An 11886-nucleotide genomic window follows, 5' to 3' on the forward strand; every position below is an offset into this window, starting at 1 on the left:
TTACTATTTCAAGTACAGTTTGACTTGTACAAATATCAGGTGCTTTGCTCTTGTGTAGGGACACAGTGACATGATTACGGCTGTGTACTATCTGCAAGGGCAATAGCTCAGTCATGCTTTCATCCTACACACTGTAGTTTGACATTGTCAGCTGATTTCAGGAATGAGAGCTTAAATTTTACAAAATCTCCTGGCTTTTTTGAATAATTTTTCAGAAATAAAATTTCAGGGTGGGTGTTAATCATTCACTCTGTATGGTATATAGAAAATATGTTTTAACATATTAAACACTCAGTATAAAAAATAACTTAATTTTCAGTCATAGTCATTTCTTCTCATGGACTGTTACTTCACACTGTCTTGTTTATAATGTGCTCTATTTACATCTCCAAACTTTATGATTATACAGGCAATTAACCTCCTATTTTGTGTTTTTAAACATAATCTAGATGAGGAAGAGGATGGCAAGACTTCAACTCAGCCACTGTTGAAAAAAGGCAGGCATTGTTCATCATTTTATTTTATTCCCTCTCATATTGTTAACTCTTTGATTCCAACCCTATTATTTTCCTTTTATTTTCATTTAGTTTTAATTTCCATGGTGAGGTGATATTACAGTTATCTATTAAATGCAGATTAGCAAAATTAATATTGTTCCAACTAAAGCATTCCATCTCACTGGGACAAGCTGTTACTTCACAGTCTTTTGAACCATCATAGTGTTTCTGAAATACTCAAACCTGGAGTGGCAGGGCTCGGTTTTGTTTTTTCTGAGTTCCGCTGCATGGTTGAGAGGATAAGCAGACACTGAAGGAAGTTTATGCCAGTGTCACTTACGTTCTTCACCAGCAGCTGTGCCCCGCCAAATTCTCGATTTTGATACTAATATATTTTTTGTTTCAAAAATTGTGAATTTCTCACAGTCATGCTGCGTTTGGGAGATACAGTCATGTCAGCGTACATGAATTTTATGAGAAGGAGAGAGAGGTGAGAGTTATGGAGCAGTGTGGTTTGGTAGCCATATTTCATCGTGCAGAATCATTTGTCATGTTTGCTTTACATCATGGCAGCATGGAAAGTGAATGATGGACCTTCTGGGAAATGACCAGAGGTCCTTCTGTGGATTTGTTTTCAAAGTTGTACTGGAGTTTCGTAAAAGCCATTTGCTTGCTCAGAGTCCATGCTGATTTTTTTTTTTTTTTTAATTCCTAGAAATGTAACTGGGAACTTCTTTCAGACATGCAGCAAGCTTGTATCCTTTCCAAGGAGTTCCCACCATCTTTCTGTTCCTCAGAGAAAGATGTAGTTATATGGCTTTAAAATTGGGCATTTCATATTGAGGGACAGATGATAAACGAACACATTTCCCTGATAATTATAAGAGTGATTGGTGTTTCTCCAATCATCTTGCAAATACATCTTTTATTTAATACTTTTGAACTCATTGAGATACCAGATAATAAAGAAATATTAAGGAACAAGTGTAAAGCTTGATTGGTTAGCCTAAAATAGCTTTCCAAAAGAAAAAAATTAAGCTTTGTTAGTGATTGTTTGGTATTTAGAATTCCTGTGTATTTGCCAAAATATTAGACACTAGTATAATTTGGATGAGTTTGCCTATTGTTAAATAAAAGGAACGTTTTTGTACTCAAAGTATCTGTTATAAGCTCCCTCAGGCTTATGATGGAAGCCATATACAGCTATCTGCATATAAATCTCTAAATTTACAAATGCTAGGAAGTTCTAGGAATATGGTAAAAAGAGATTTAGCATTTACTTCCCTTATGTCATAATTTTTTGCTTAATCCTTCAGAATCCAAGGGCCCCGTGGCACCTTTAAATGTAGCTGACCAAAAGCTTCTTGAAGCTAGCACACAGTTTCAGAAAAAACAAGGGAAGAATACTATAGATGTCTGGTGGCTTTTTGATGATGGAGGTAAGGCTCTTAATGTATTTCTTTTACAAAGAATTACCGAAGTTGTAAAAATGAAGTGGCACACATTTTTCATGTGTTTACCCCATTAATTAAGGTTTTACGAGCATTCTCAAACAGCAAAAGGATCAGTGTGAGAATTATGTCTCTTCAGGGTCCTTCATGGAGCAGATGTTTTAGCTCTTCCTTGAACATTTGACTATGCCATTTTATTAATCATCATAGTTCCAGTTTATGGAATGTCACTGAATTTGGAATGCACAAATCACAGATCAGTCACAGTTTCAAGTTATGAATCTGTGATAGAAATAGCAGAGAAGTGGTACTGTGCTTTTTCTGTCTGTCTCACCAAGAGTGTCATGTTGAGTAAAGCGTATTTTTTCAGGCATATCCACTGAAAAGTTGCTTACCCCTCTTTATGATTACAGATGTGCTGGTAGGGCTTCTGGAGGTTCTGCAAATAGACCGTTCTTCAGTCATGTCTCGTGACTCTTACATTGTCACTCCCATCAATCCTTCCTCATCACCTGGCTGGTTCATTGTAACGAAGAGCCTGCCTCTTCATTTTCAGTCATTGATTCTTACGTTATCCAGAAGGATGTGACGTGTTGTCATCATTCATTTGGTTCAGATTGTCCACATCTAGCCAGCAGGATCTTCCCTTGCTTCTCTAGAATGACTTAATGTGTTCACTTGTCAAAAGGCACACAGTTTGGGAGTCCCTTCCTGAAACAAGATGGCATACTGAGCTTGTCCCTTCCTTGTCCTGGAAAAGTCCTTTTATCCAAGAACTCTTGGTTCCTTCTAGTCAAGAGTAGTGTTTAGAAGAAGCTATGCTGGCTTCTTGGATGATACTTTGTTACCAGGATCCTCAGTGGACAGAGCTGGGAGAATTTCTAATGTGTGTACTGTATAGACCTTTAAAGCCAGCTCCAATCTCCCTGTTCTCTTTCCTCTCTCATTTCAGTGTGAAGCGTGCTCCTTCTAGGCTGTGTCCATTCCCTTTCCCTTTCCATATGCAGCTTCCTTTCTGACTGCCTAGGCCATCCTCTGACTTAATCACTTACGTATAGAACTGCAACTCTTGGACTGGACCTCAACTCTTAGACCTCCCTCCCTCACAGAATTGTCAAGGGAAGACAGAAGAAGAATTTTACTTTGAATTGTAGTTTTTTGAGACCAAGTTGAAACTAAATTCTTTTGTTTTCAGCGTTAGCATTTAAAAAAGGACTTAACTATATTTTTATTATTCAGGTTTGACCTTGTTGATACCCTATCTTCTGACAACCAAGAAAAAGTGGAAAGATTGTAAGATCCGAGTATTCATTGGTGGAAAGATAAACAGAATAGACCATGACCGGAGAGCGTAAGTTTGTTTTAAGTTGGAGAACATTATTCAGCTAGCCCTATCATAATAGAGATTTGATAAAATAAAAACTACATGGGCCCTGAAGTATTAACCATACTGCAAAAGTCTCATTAAATAGAACCTCATTCTCTTTAATTTCACCTCCATGTTTAAGTTATAAATACATACTCTTCCATATGTTATATTTTAAACACTGCATTTTAGAAAGTCTTTACTAATACCTAAGAGAGTGCGTGGGCATTGCCTTTTTATATATGGAGTGATTGTGTGGACTTGGAGACGCCAGGAGTTCACATGTGCGTCTTGGTCTGCACTGCCATGAGTGGCTTCCAGCGTGTCTCTCCTTACTTTGTTCCACAGGGTACTGCCCGTGTTGCTCCCAGTCTTATGTAGAAAGTCTGAGGGTTTTGACTGATCTTTCCACAGCTCAGTAAACATTCTAGACAGCGTGAGTGCTGCAGCGTGACAGTGGGGTTCTGATGGTCTCGTCCTTTTCCATCTTGTCCCCACTCGAAATACGTCCTTCACGCTGTCCTCAATTTGGGGATTTTGGGCATTTTGGTCTACTTGTTTTATCTCTTGTGTACATATCTCTTCATTTGCCTCATTCATCTATGCAAATGTGTTGTACAACAAGACTTTTCCTGGGAGATACAACATCACATACTCCAGATAAGGAGGGAGCATGTTACATGACCGTAGAGACACTACCAAAGTCCAACTTGGTGAACCGATGGGTTTTATTGGAGTTACTTACAGGATTAGAGATGAGAGGTTACTTGCAGGAGCAGAAGTGATTCAGAGACAGCTGCATTCAGAGCCCACCCCAGCGTGGGTGACAGATTACAGAAGCTGTGACACCTAGAGCACTACACAGCCTGCAGGCAGCTCAGCAGGTTGGAGTGGCCTTGTGCCTTTTGCAGGAAACTCTGGTCTAAACCTCATTCATCCGAGCAGCTTGGCTGGTTCCTGCTTCCAAACAGCTCAGAGTCTTTGCAGTTTGGCTTGTCTGAGAGTGACTCTCAGCAGCTCTGTTGTTTCCTCTGGGTAGGACAAACCCAGTGAATATAATATGTCAGTTTCAGGAACTTCCTGAAGCTATTTTGGGTTCCCTTCCTGCTTAAGGTAACCCTTCTCTGCAAGATAGAGTGTATCAAGCTGGGAGGAAACTGTTACCCAATAAAGTGCTTCCTTGTTTTAAACCCAGCTCAGTCCTCAGCACGGGGTCTGACTCTCTCCCCCTTCTCTCTCCAGCACATTTCTTTCCTGAATTAACTAACAGTTGAGACCACTTATATCACTTTTCTTAAATTCTAGTCCTGTAGTCCTGTAGTTCTGTAACACTTAGCAGACTGTAGTTAGGATGTACTAGAACCCAGTTAGGAATTTGCACGTCAGCAGTGAATCGTGTGGGGAACACTTGTCACACCTCCCTTTGTGATGCTTGTTACACACTGGGTCTCGTTTTGTTGACTGCTTTTCTTGGGTGCTTCAGGTTTCTGTTATGACGCCTGGTATTTCATGGCTCCTGACCCAGACCTGGGTCTTTATTTACCAAATGTTGGCAGGATTGGTATACTTTCCCTGACCATCACCAAAGACAAATCCATCCATGAGCTTTTTTTCCCCTTTTATGAACTGAATCTTCAACATGACTTTGAAAGTTTTATTTGTGCCTTAAGCTATTTTAAGATAAATCTAAAAAGTAATAACCCAAAAGTAACTTAAAAGAGGCTTTCTTGTTATTAAATATATGTTTCTAGTATGCTTTGACTTAAATTCATTTTTAAGCTGTCTCATTTCATTACAGACAGCCTTTGCTCATGCACAGCAGGCGCTATATTAGTTACTTTCTCATTGCCATGAGGTGCCTCAAAGACACCTTGAGAAGAGGGAGGGCTCACAGTTCGAGGATATAGTTCATAGTAGAATGGTGTGCTGGCTGGTCAAATGTGTCTAAAGCCAGGAAACAGAAGCATAGCTGCTCAGCTTTTCTGGAAACTTACTTAGCGGCACAGCCAAAAGTTTGTCTCCTAAGTGATTCCAAACGCAGTGAAGATTGACCGCCACATACAGTAAGCAGGAAGATAGACAGACTACAGTTGTCTCTACTTGGGCAATTTCAATGGTTTCTTTTTTAATGGAGAGTAGGAGCTAGTTCAGGAAATGCGTGTAGCAGCTGATAGACTTTCTGTCCGAGTCATCTTCCCAAATATGCAGGGAGTGAGAATGCCAGTGAGCATCCTCTCCCGTCTGACGCTCTTCTTCTTCTCATAGGATGGCTACTTTACTCAGTAAATTCCGAATAGACTTCTCCGATATCATGGTCCTAGGAGACATCAACACCAAACCAAAAAAGGAAAAGTAAGTTGCTGGATAAATTATTCTGTACAAATTTCCAGGTCCTGTGGCCTGTGCAGTTACAGATATTGACTTGAAGTGATCACCTGGGCCTTTTCCCTGTCCCGAGTTACACTGAAACCGTGTGGTGATCTGTTTGCCAGTGAGACTGGAGGAAGCTTTCAGGACAAAGCTTTCAGGAGTGATTGGTTTTCAGAGGGGATTGCATTTCTCCATGCTTTCTGAAAATTGTTAGTGCCACAGAAGTTCCAATAGGTTTAAGTTTCAGGTATTCCTGTGCACAGTCTGTGAAAGTGTTTGATCCCAGCTTGTCATGTGATTGCTTCCATCCGTTACGTCACTGTGAAGGTCTGAGTGGTTCCCTGTAATCACTGTTGTCAGAGTCTTTTATTCAGAGTTCCTACTCGCCGGATTCTCTTCCTATAAAGTGGCACAGAGAGACAGTTACTGTCTGCATATTTTGTTAGATATAATTGTAGTTTTTTTTAGTCATATGTTAAAAAGGTACAGGACTGGGGTAAGAATTATGTTTTCCATTTATAGGGAAATGATTCACTGTTTGAGTAAAGTTGTATTTGACATCAATCAGGAATCATTCTGGCCAATGTGACGCTGTCTAGGTTGAGGGACTGACACAGGCAAGAGCTAAGTCCGCTCAGTGAGAGAGTGGGGGTTGCTGTTTCTACCTCAATTATAAAGATTGTTACAAGTTATCGTTTACTATGTAGTATGTCCTTGATACATAATTGAAAATAAGCTTGTTGGCATCTCTGTACTCTTTAAAGCATCGTCGCTTTTGATGACATGATTGAGCCATACAGACTTCACGAGGATGATAAAGAGCAGGATATTGCAGACAAAATGAAAGAGGATGAGCCCTGGCGCATCACAGACAACGAGCTGGAGCTCTACAAGACCAAGGCACGCGTCCTTCACTCCCACCTGAACCTAGTACACTTGCTGATGCTGTAAACACCAAGCACTGAGACTTAGCACAGCTACGTAAAGTCAGCTTCCATTAAGGCCATTTATATATGAATGTGGGAAGCAGCACCCAATACGTTTCTAAATGTTATTTTATCACACAAACTTTATTTTGTTTGTGCTGTTTGTTTTTACAAACCATGGTAGCACCTGCTGCTGCTGCTTTCCTCCTCTTCCTCTTCCTCTTCCTCTTCCTCCTCCTCCTCCGATGCTGCCGCCTCTTCTGCCTCTGCTTCTTCCTCCTCTTTTTCTTCTTTCTCTGTCTCCCTCTTTGGCAGTGCTAAAGGTCTCGTCCAAAGCTACATGGACACGCACACTGTACACTGTTATAGTCTGCCTTATACTTACACTGTTCACAATTCTAATTGCAGGGTATTTAGGAATGATTCTGTCATTTTTCATTTCAGACATATCGGCAGATCAGGTTAAATGAATTATTAAAGGAGCATTCAAGCACAGCTAATATTATTGTCATGTAAGTATTATCGGAACAAGCTGTAGGCTATTTATGAAAGTGCATTTGTGTATCTGTCTCTCTGTTTTTGCTATGATTAATTACTTAATGGTTTTTAGAAGGTTCTTAGATTTTCATATGTTGAGTATTGTATTTATACCATTCTGGATGGAGAGTAGAGGGCACACGTGTGATAAAAGATAACATTTATGCCTGAGAACTCAGTCACTCACTAGGCACTTTGATAAATTGTGAGTCTGCATTAGCCACTGGCCTCTACAAAGACGGGTGACCAAGGCGGAGGCCAGCACCAACTGTGAGTGTAAACATACTTAGAAGGCAGTTTGACTGCATTAGAAGCAGGTTACCCACTAGGGCCACTGACATCCCGAGCCTTGAGCGCTGACCCTGTTCACAGCACCAGGCACGATTTCCCTCTTGTAGCCCAGGCCTTAGATCCGCTCAGTGTGCTGGTTCCCGATGGTCCGAGCACTGTTGGTTTGTGTGTTTCCGTTATGGTTGCTTTTATTCTATAGTTCAGCCTGATCTTGCTCCTGAGTCTTTGCCTCTCAAGTGCTGCCTTTGCTTTTCAGTCGACAAGGCCTGGCTACTGAGTACTTGGAGTTGATCAGAAGGACATTATCTATAAAAGGGAAACCTCAAACTTTCAAATGTGGTTGTTTCACGATAGGGATCTAGCAGTTTAATGGGCAAGAGATGCACTATACCTTTGTATTAATCGAAGTACATTTTTGATGTTTTCTGAACTTGTATGTCTATTTGATTTCCTGGCAGAGCCACAGGCGTGAGTGGCACAGGAAAGGCTCTCACAGTAGAATTTGAATCCCAGACAAGTTTCTCGTAAAGATAGTTATTTCGATGGTTAACTTGGGATGGCAGTTCATGTCTGAACCTGCCCCATGTTTCCCTCGCAGCTGTGTTCTGCACAGGCAGGCCGTCTTTGAATTAGATATAAGTGTCGGTGCCTACTTGAGCCTCTGTTTCCTCTACTGAACTGTGTTAAGTAGAGATGACTTAAACCTGGATTTCTTCAGCTCTAAATCCTGTGTTCCTTAATAGAAAAGAGAAAGTTGGGCACCTAGAAACCAAGACAAATGATAAAACTTTATGACACTAAACTGTTACGGTAACCTAGCACATTTTCAATTTGTGCTGTTGGTAGGTAGATTTCCATAATGAAAGATAGTAAACCATAGAAATTTAGAATGAATTCTTATTGGTCAAAAAGTCACTTCCATACTCTATAAATAGAAATTAAGATTCACAAGAAAAGGTAAATTCACCTTTCATCTTAATTTTCATTTTCTGAGTTATATATTTTTCTTCTAAGAATCCTTAGTCAAGGCAAAGTTTGAAATTCATACTAAATATGAATTATAGGTATTGAAGTTCAAATAATTCCTAATCTTATAGACAGATGTTTGAAAATCTTTTGAAACCTGGGGACAGTGAAATGAGAATATGTAAGAAGTCACTGATATATTTATACAGAAATCCCTTCAGTCAGAAATATCTTACCACAGGGATGGGACCTAATTAATAATTGCATTCCTCAGTGTCTCTCTCATTCTGATCCTAGGAGTCTTCCAGTTGCCCGGAAGGGTGCTGTGTCCAGCGCGCTGTACATGGCTTGGTTAGAAGCTCTGTCTAAGGACCTGCCACCAATCCTGCTGGTTCGTGGGAATCATCAGAGCGTCCTTACCTTCTACTCTTAATTGTCCTGCCCCATGGACTCCCTCTAAGAATGGTACTTCAGTGCCTAGTCAGAGTGACTGGATCGTCAGCAACACCGCAGCATCACAGTGGCGAACTGGGTCTTTGTTTCACTACTTCATTCTTTGAAAGCACATGGACACGTTGCTCCACTGATAGATCTGTGGAGACTTCGGTTTTAGTCTACTCCAGATCTCAGTCTTATGACTGCTGATTCTTCCTTGTTGGACTGAAGTTCTTGAGAGTAAAGTTTTCCTTTGCTACTTGACAGCAATAAGAGTGAGTTATTTTTGATTGCTGAAAGGAGTACATAAGCCTTTAGCCTTGAGGTGCCTTCTGAAATTAACCAAATTTCATCCATAGATCTATCGTCTTTTGTACATTTATAGAATGTTAAACTCTGCCTTCAGACATTATTTTTACTTCTAATCTCTGTCATCCTAAGTGGACACTGCTTGTCTCCTCCCATTGACCAGTTAGTGTTGAGAGCTGTGTGTTTCGTATTACTTTTGTAAAAGCGTTTGTTGGATACTGAAGAGGGTAGGACAAGCTAATAAAATATGTGGAGAAAGTATCCAAAAATGGAGCCCAAGGTTAGGTTTATATGAATAGATACTTAGAGCTAGGGAAGAGAGGCCCGAACACCGTTTCTATCTCTCAATTAGAGTTATCTATTATTTCTTTTAAATCATAGAGATGACTGACGATCTACCCAGTACTTCATTTATAACATAAAAAAAAAAATCACATTTTTTAAAAGCAAAACCTTGAGGTCATTTGTATTGTTTTTAAAAGATCTCTTTTAATTTAGAATTTCCTCTCAAATGGGAGGGACTTTTAAGACATGCTAACTGGTATTTTTCGAGGAAATTTAGACAAAGCATTGCCATTTACTAGAGCATTTCAATAAAAACTATGGGGATTTCACTATCCTATGCCATCCTTTATTTAAAAAGAAAGATGACAATGTTATCAATGGTTAAATGGACCACTGTTTTCTTAGTGAAATGGTTTTAGGCTTAATTTATTCAAGTATCAAGTACATTTAGTCTTAATACACTCAGGTTTGAACAGATTATTCCGAACATTGAAATTTAATCCATTCTTAATACTTTAAAACTTGCGTTAAAGAAAACTGCCAGTTTGTGCATTTGACCTTGTCGTCTGCAAGTGCACTTGACAGTGAGCGTGCACACCTGCGCTGTCCTGAACGCTTTATACACAGTCGTTAATGTGAAGTGTCTAAGTTCAAGGAAGGATCTTCTAAACATTTCAAGGGATTCATGTCCACATGTCTGTCTGTGTGTATGTTTTGCATACACAGGTGCATATGTGTATATGTAATGAAATTTATGTTGCCAGTGTTTCAGATTTTAAAGCGATCATGATTTGGTAGGTTACAGATTTTGTTGTTGTTGTTGTTTTAGTTTTTTCTTTTCTTTTTTAAGTAAGCATTCAAGTCAGATCAAGACATTACAGATTTCATGGAGGACAAAGACAATTGAAAGAACATCGTGTAGCTTTGTACAGTTATCCAGTTATGTAAAGTAGATGATCTGTAAGTTTCAGTGGAGAACATAGCGCAGACTTTCATCATCTTAAGGGAAATGTCAGAAAAGCATTTCAGTAGTGTAGTACTTGTGCTCCATGAAAACAGACTGCGTTAATACCAGCTGGATATCTTCTCGTTTCCACTCAGAATATTAAAGAAAACAAGGTTAAGTGATTTTTTCCAAGTTCTTCTTACATTATAATATAATATTGTTCCATTTATTGTAAATTTTGCAGAGTTTAGGGCAGTATAGAAGAATCATATTAGCAAACCATATCATGTGTGGATCTTCTGAATGGATACTAGGGCATGGGCTGAATGCTGCTATCTTGAAATGTACACAGCTAGACTTGCCTTTTATTTTTAAAGGTTTTCCCTCATTCAGGAAACTTCATTGTGATCTGTACTACAGAAACTAAATGTCATACATCATACGTGTGTGTTCAAAGTACATAAAATGGATCTCAACGCACCTAACAGGGAGGGTGGCGACACTGTGAAGTGATGCCAGCAGCAGCTCTCTACTCTTGAAAACCGCCTTCCGTCGTCAGCTAACACGAGCTGCCAGGCCAGACGTTCTCAAGGTTGCAGTAGTACTCTAAAACGAAACTTCTCAACGGTTAATTCTTAGACATCTAGCTAGTATTAGAGCTGTTTTCATTTTACGCTGTTTTGATTATTTTGATGCCAAATTATGTTTTAGTCCTAATCATTGATAATAACTTAAAAATACGCAGTGGCATTTGAGCTCATTCTTGGGATAAGTTAAAAACTTGAGTGCGTTCAAAGAGAACGTCGTTGATGATTAACGGTTCACTAAATCAGATATTCATTTGTCTCATCTTTTCCTTCCTGCTTTGTTTTCCTTCACTCTTCTCATATGGCTCTCCTGACGTGTGTGTGGTTTGTTTTGTTTTGTTTTTTTAAGACTATGGAAATAATTTAATGAGTTGAGCTCCGGTGATGATCTGCTAAGTTTGAAAATGTAATATTTTGATAATACTGTACTGTACCTGTCCCAAATGCTTTTGTAATGTTTTAACCCCGAGTATTGCAGTTGCTGCTCCGTACAGAGGTTACTGCAATAAAGGAAGTGGAATCATTAAAACTTTAATATCTACTCTTGCTTTTACCTGTCTTTGCCAGCCCTGTGATTTCATGTCACTCAGGTGACTAACACTCCCTCGGTGTCTGTGTCTGAGGTGGCCTTGGGGAAGTGGAGTGAGTCGTTTCCCACCTCTAGTCTTCTGACATTTTACTGAAGAGTTCAGAGCACAGCACAGCATGGCTGCTCTTACACTGCTGTAGCTTTTCTAATCCCCAGTTTGGGGCCAGACTCCTTGGGAAACTAAACGATTAAAGGGAGTCATGCTCCTTGAGTTTAAGTTGATGTTTTTTGCTCCAGGGATTTTTTTGTTTATTTTGGTAAGCTGATTTGCAGTTTTAGAAAGCCGTTTCCCTTGCTCATGTGGACCCTTCAGTGTGTCGCACGTGCCTTT

At 39.6% G+C, this 11886-nt stretch overlaps 1 protein-coding gene across 2 annotated transcripts in view; it reads left to right on the top strand.

Moving 5' to 3' along the window:
• The window catches only part of Slc12a2 (solute carrier family 12 member 2), a 68216-nt gene extending 56709 nt beyond the window's left edge, over nucleotides 1–11507 (top strand). Inside the window, exons 21-27 of one of the 2 annotated variants that reach the window (NM_031798.2) lie at nucleotides 450–497; nucleotides 1814–1936; nucleotides 3188–3299; nucleotides 5580–5666; nucleotides 6449–6584; nucleotides 7055–7122; nucleotides 8702–11499. In NM_031798.2, coding sequence (NP_113986.2) covers nucleotides 450–497; nucleotides 1814–1936; nucleotides 3188–3299; nucleotides 5580–5666; nucleotides 6449–6584; nucleotides 7055–7122; nucleotides 8702–8837 — 710 coding nt within the window. In that variant the 3' untranslated portion in view covers nucleotides 8838–11499. Of the gene's footprint in view, nucleotides 1–449; nucleotides 498–1813; nucleotides 1937–3187; nucleotides 3300–5579; nucleotides 5667–6448; nucleotides 6585–7054; nucleotides 7123–8701 lie in introns of both variants that reach the window. The other variant, XM_006254752.5, reaches the window with a different exon arrangement.
• Nucleotides 11508–11886: the final 379 nt, after the last annotated feature.

Source organism: Rattus norvegicus, chromosome 18 (assembly GCF_036323735.1).
Source record: "Rattus norvegicus strain BN/NHsdMcwi chromosome 18, GRCr8, whole genome shotgun sequence".
NCBI classification, from domain to species: domain Eukaryota; kingdom Metazoa; phylum Chordata; class Mammalia; order Rodentia; family Muridae; genus Rattus; species Rattus norvegicus.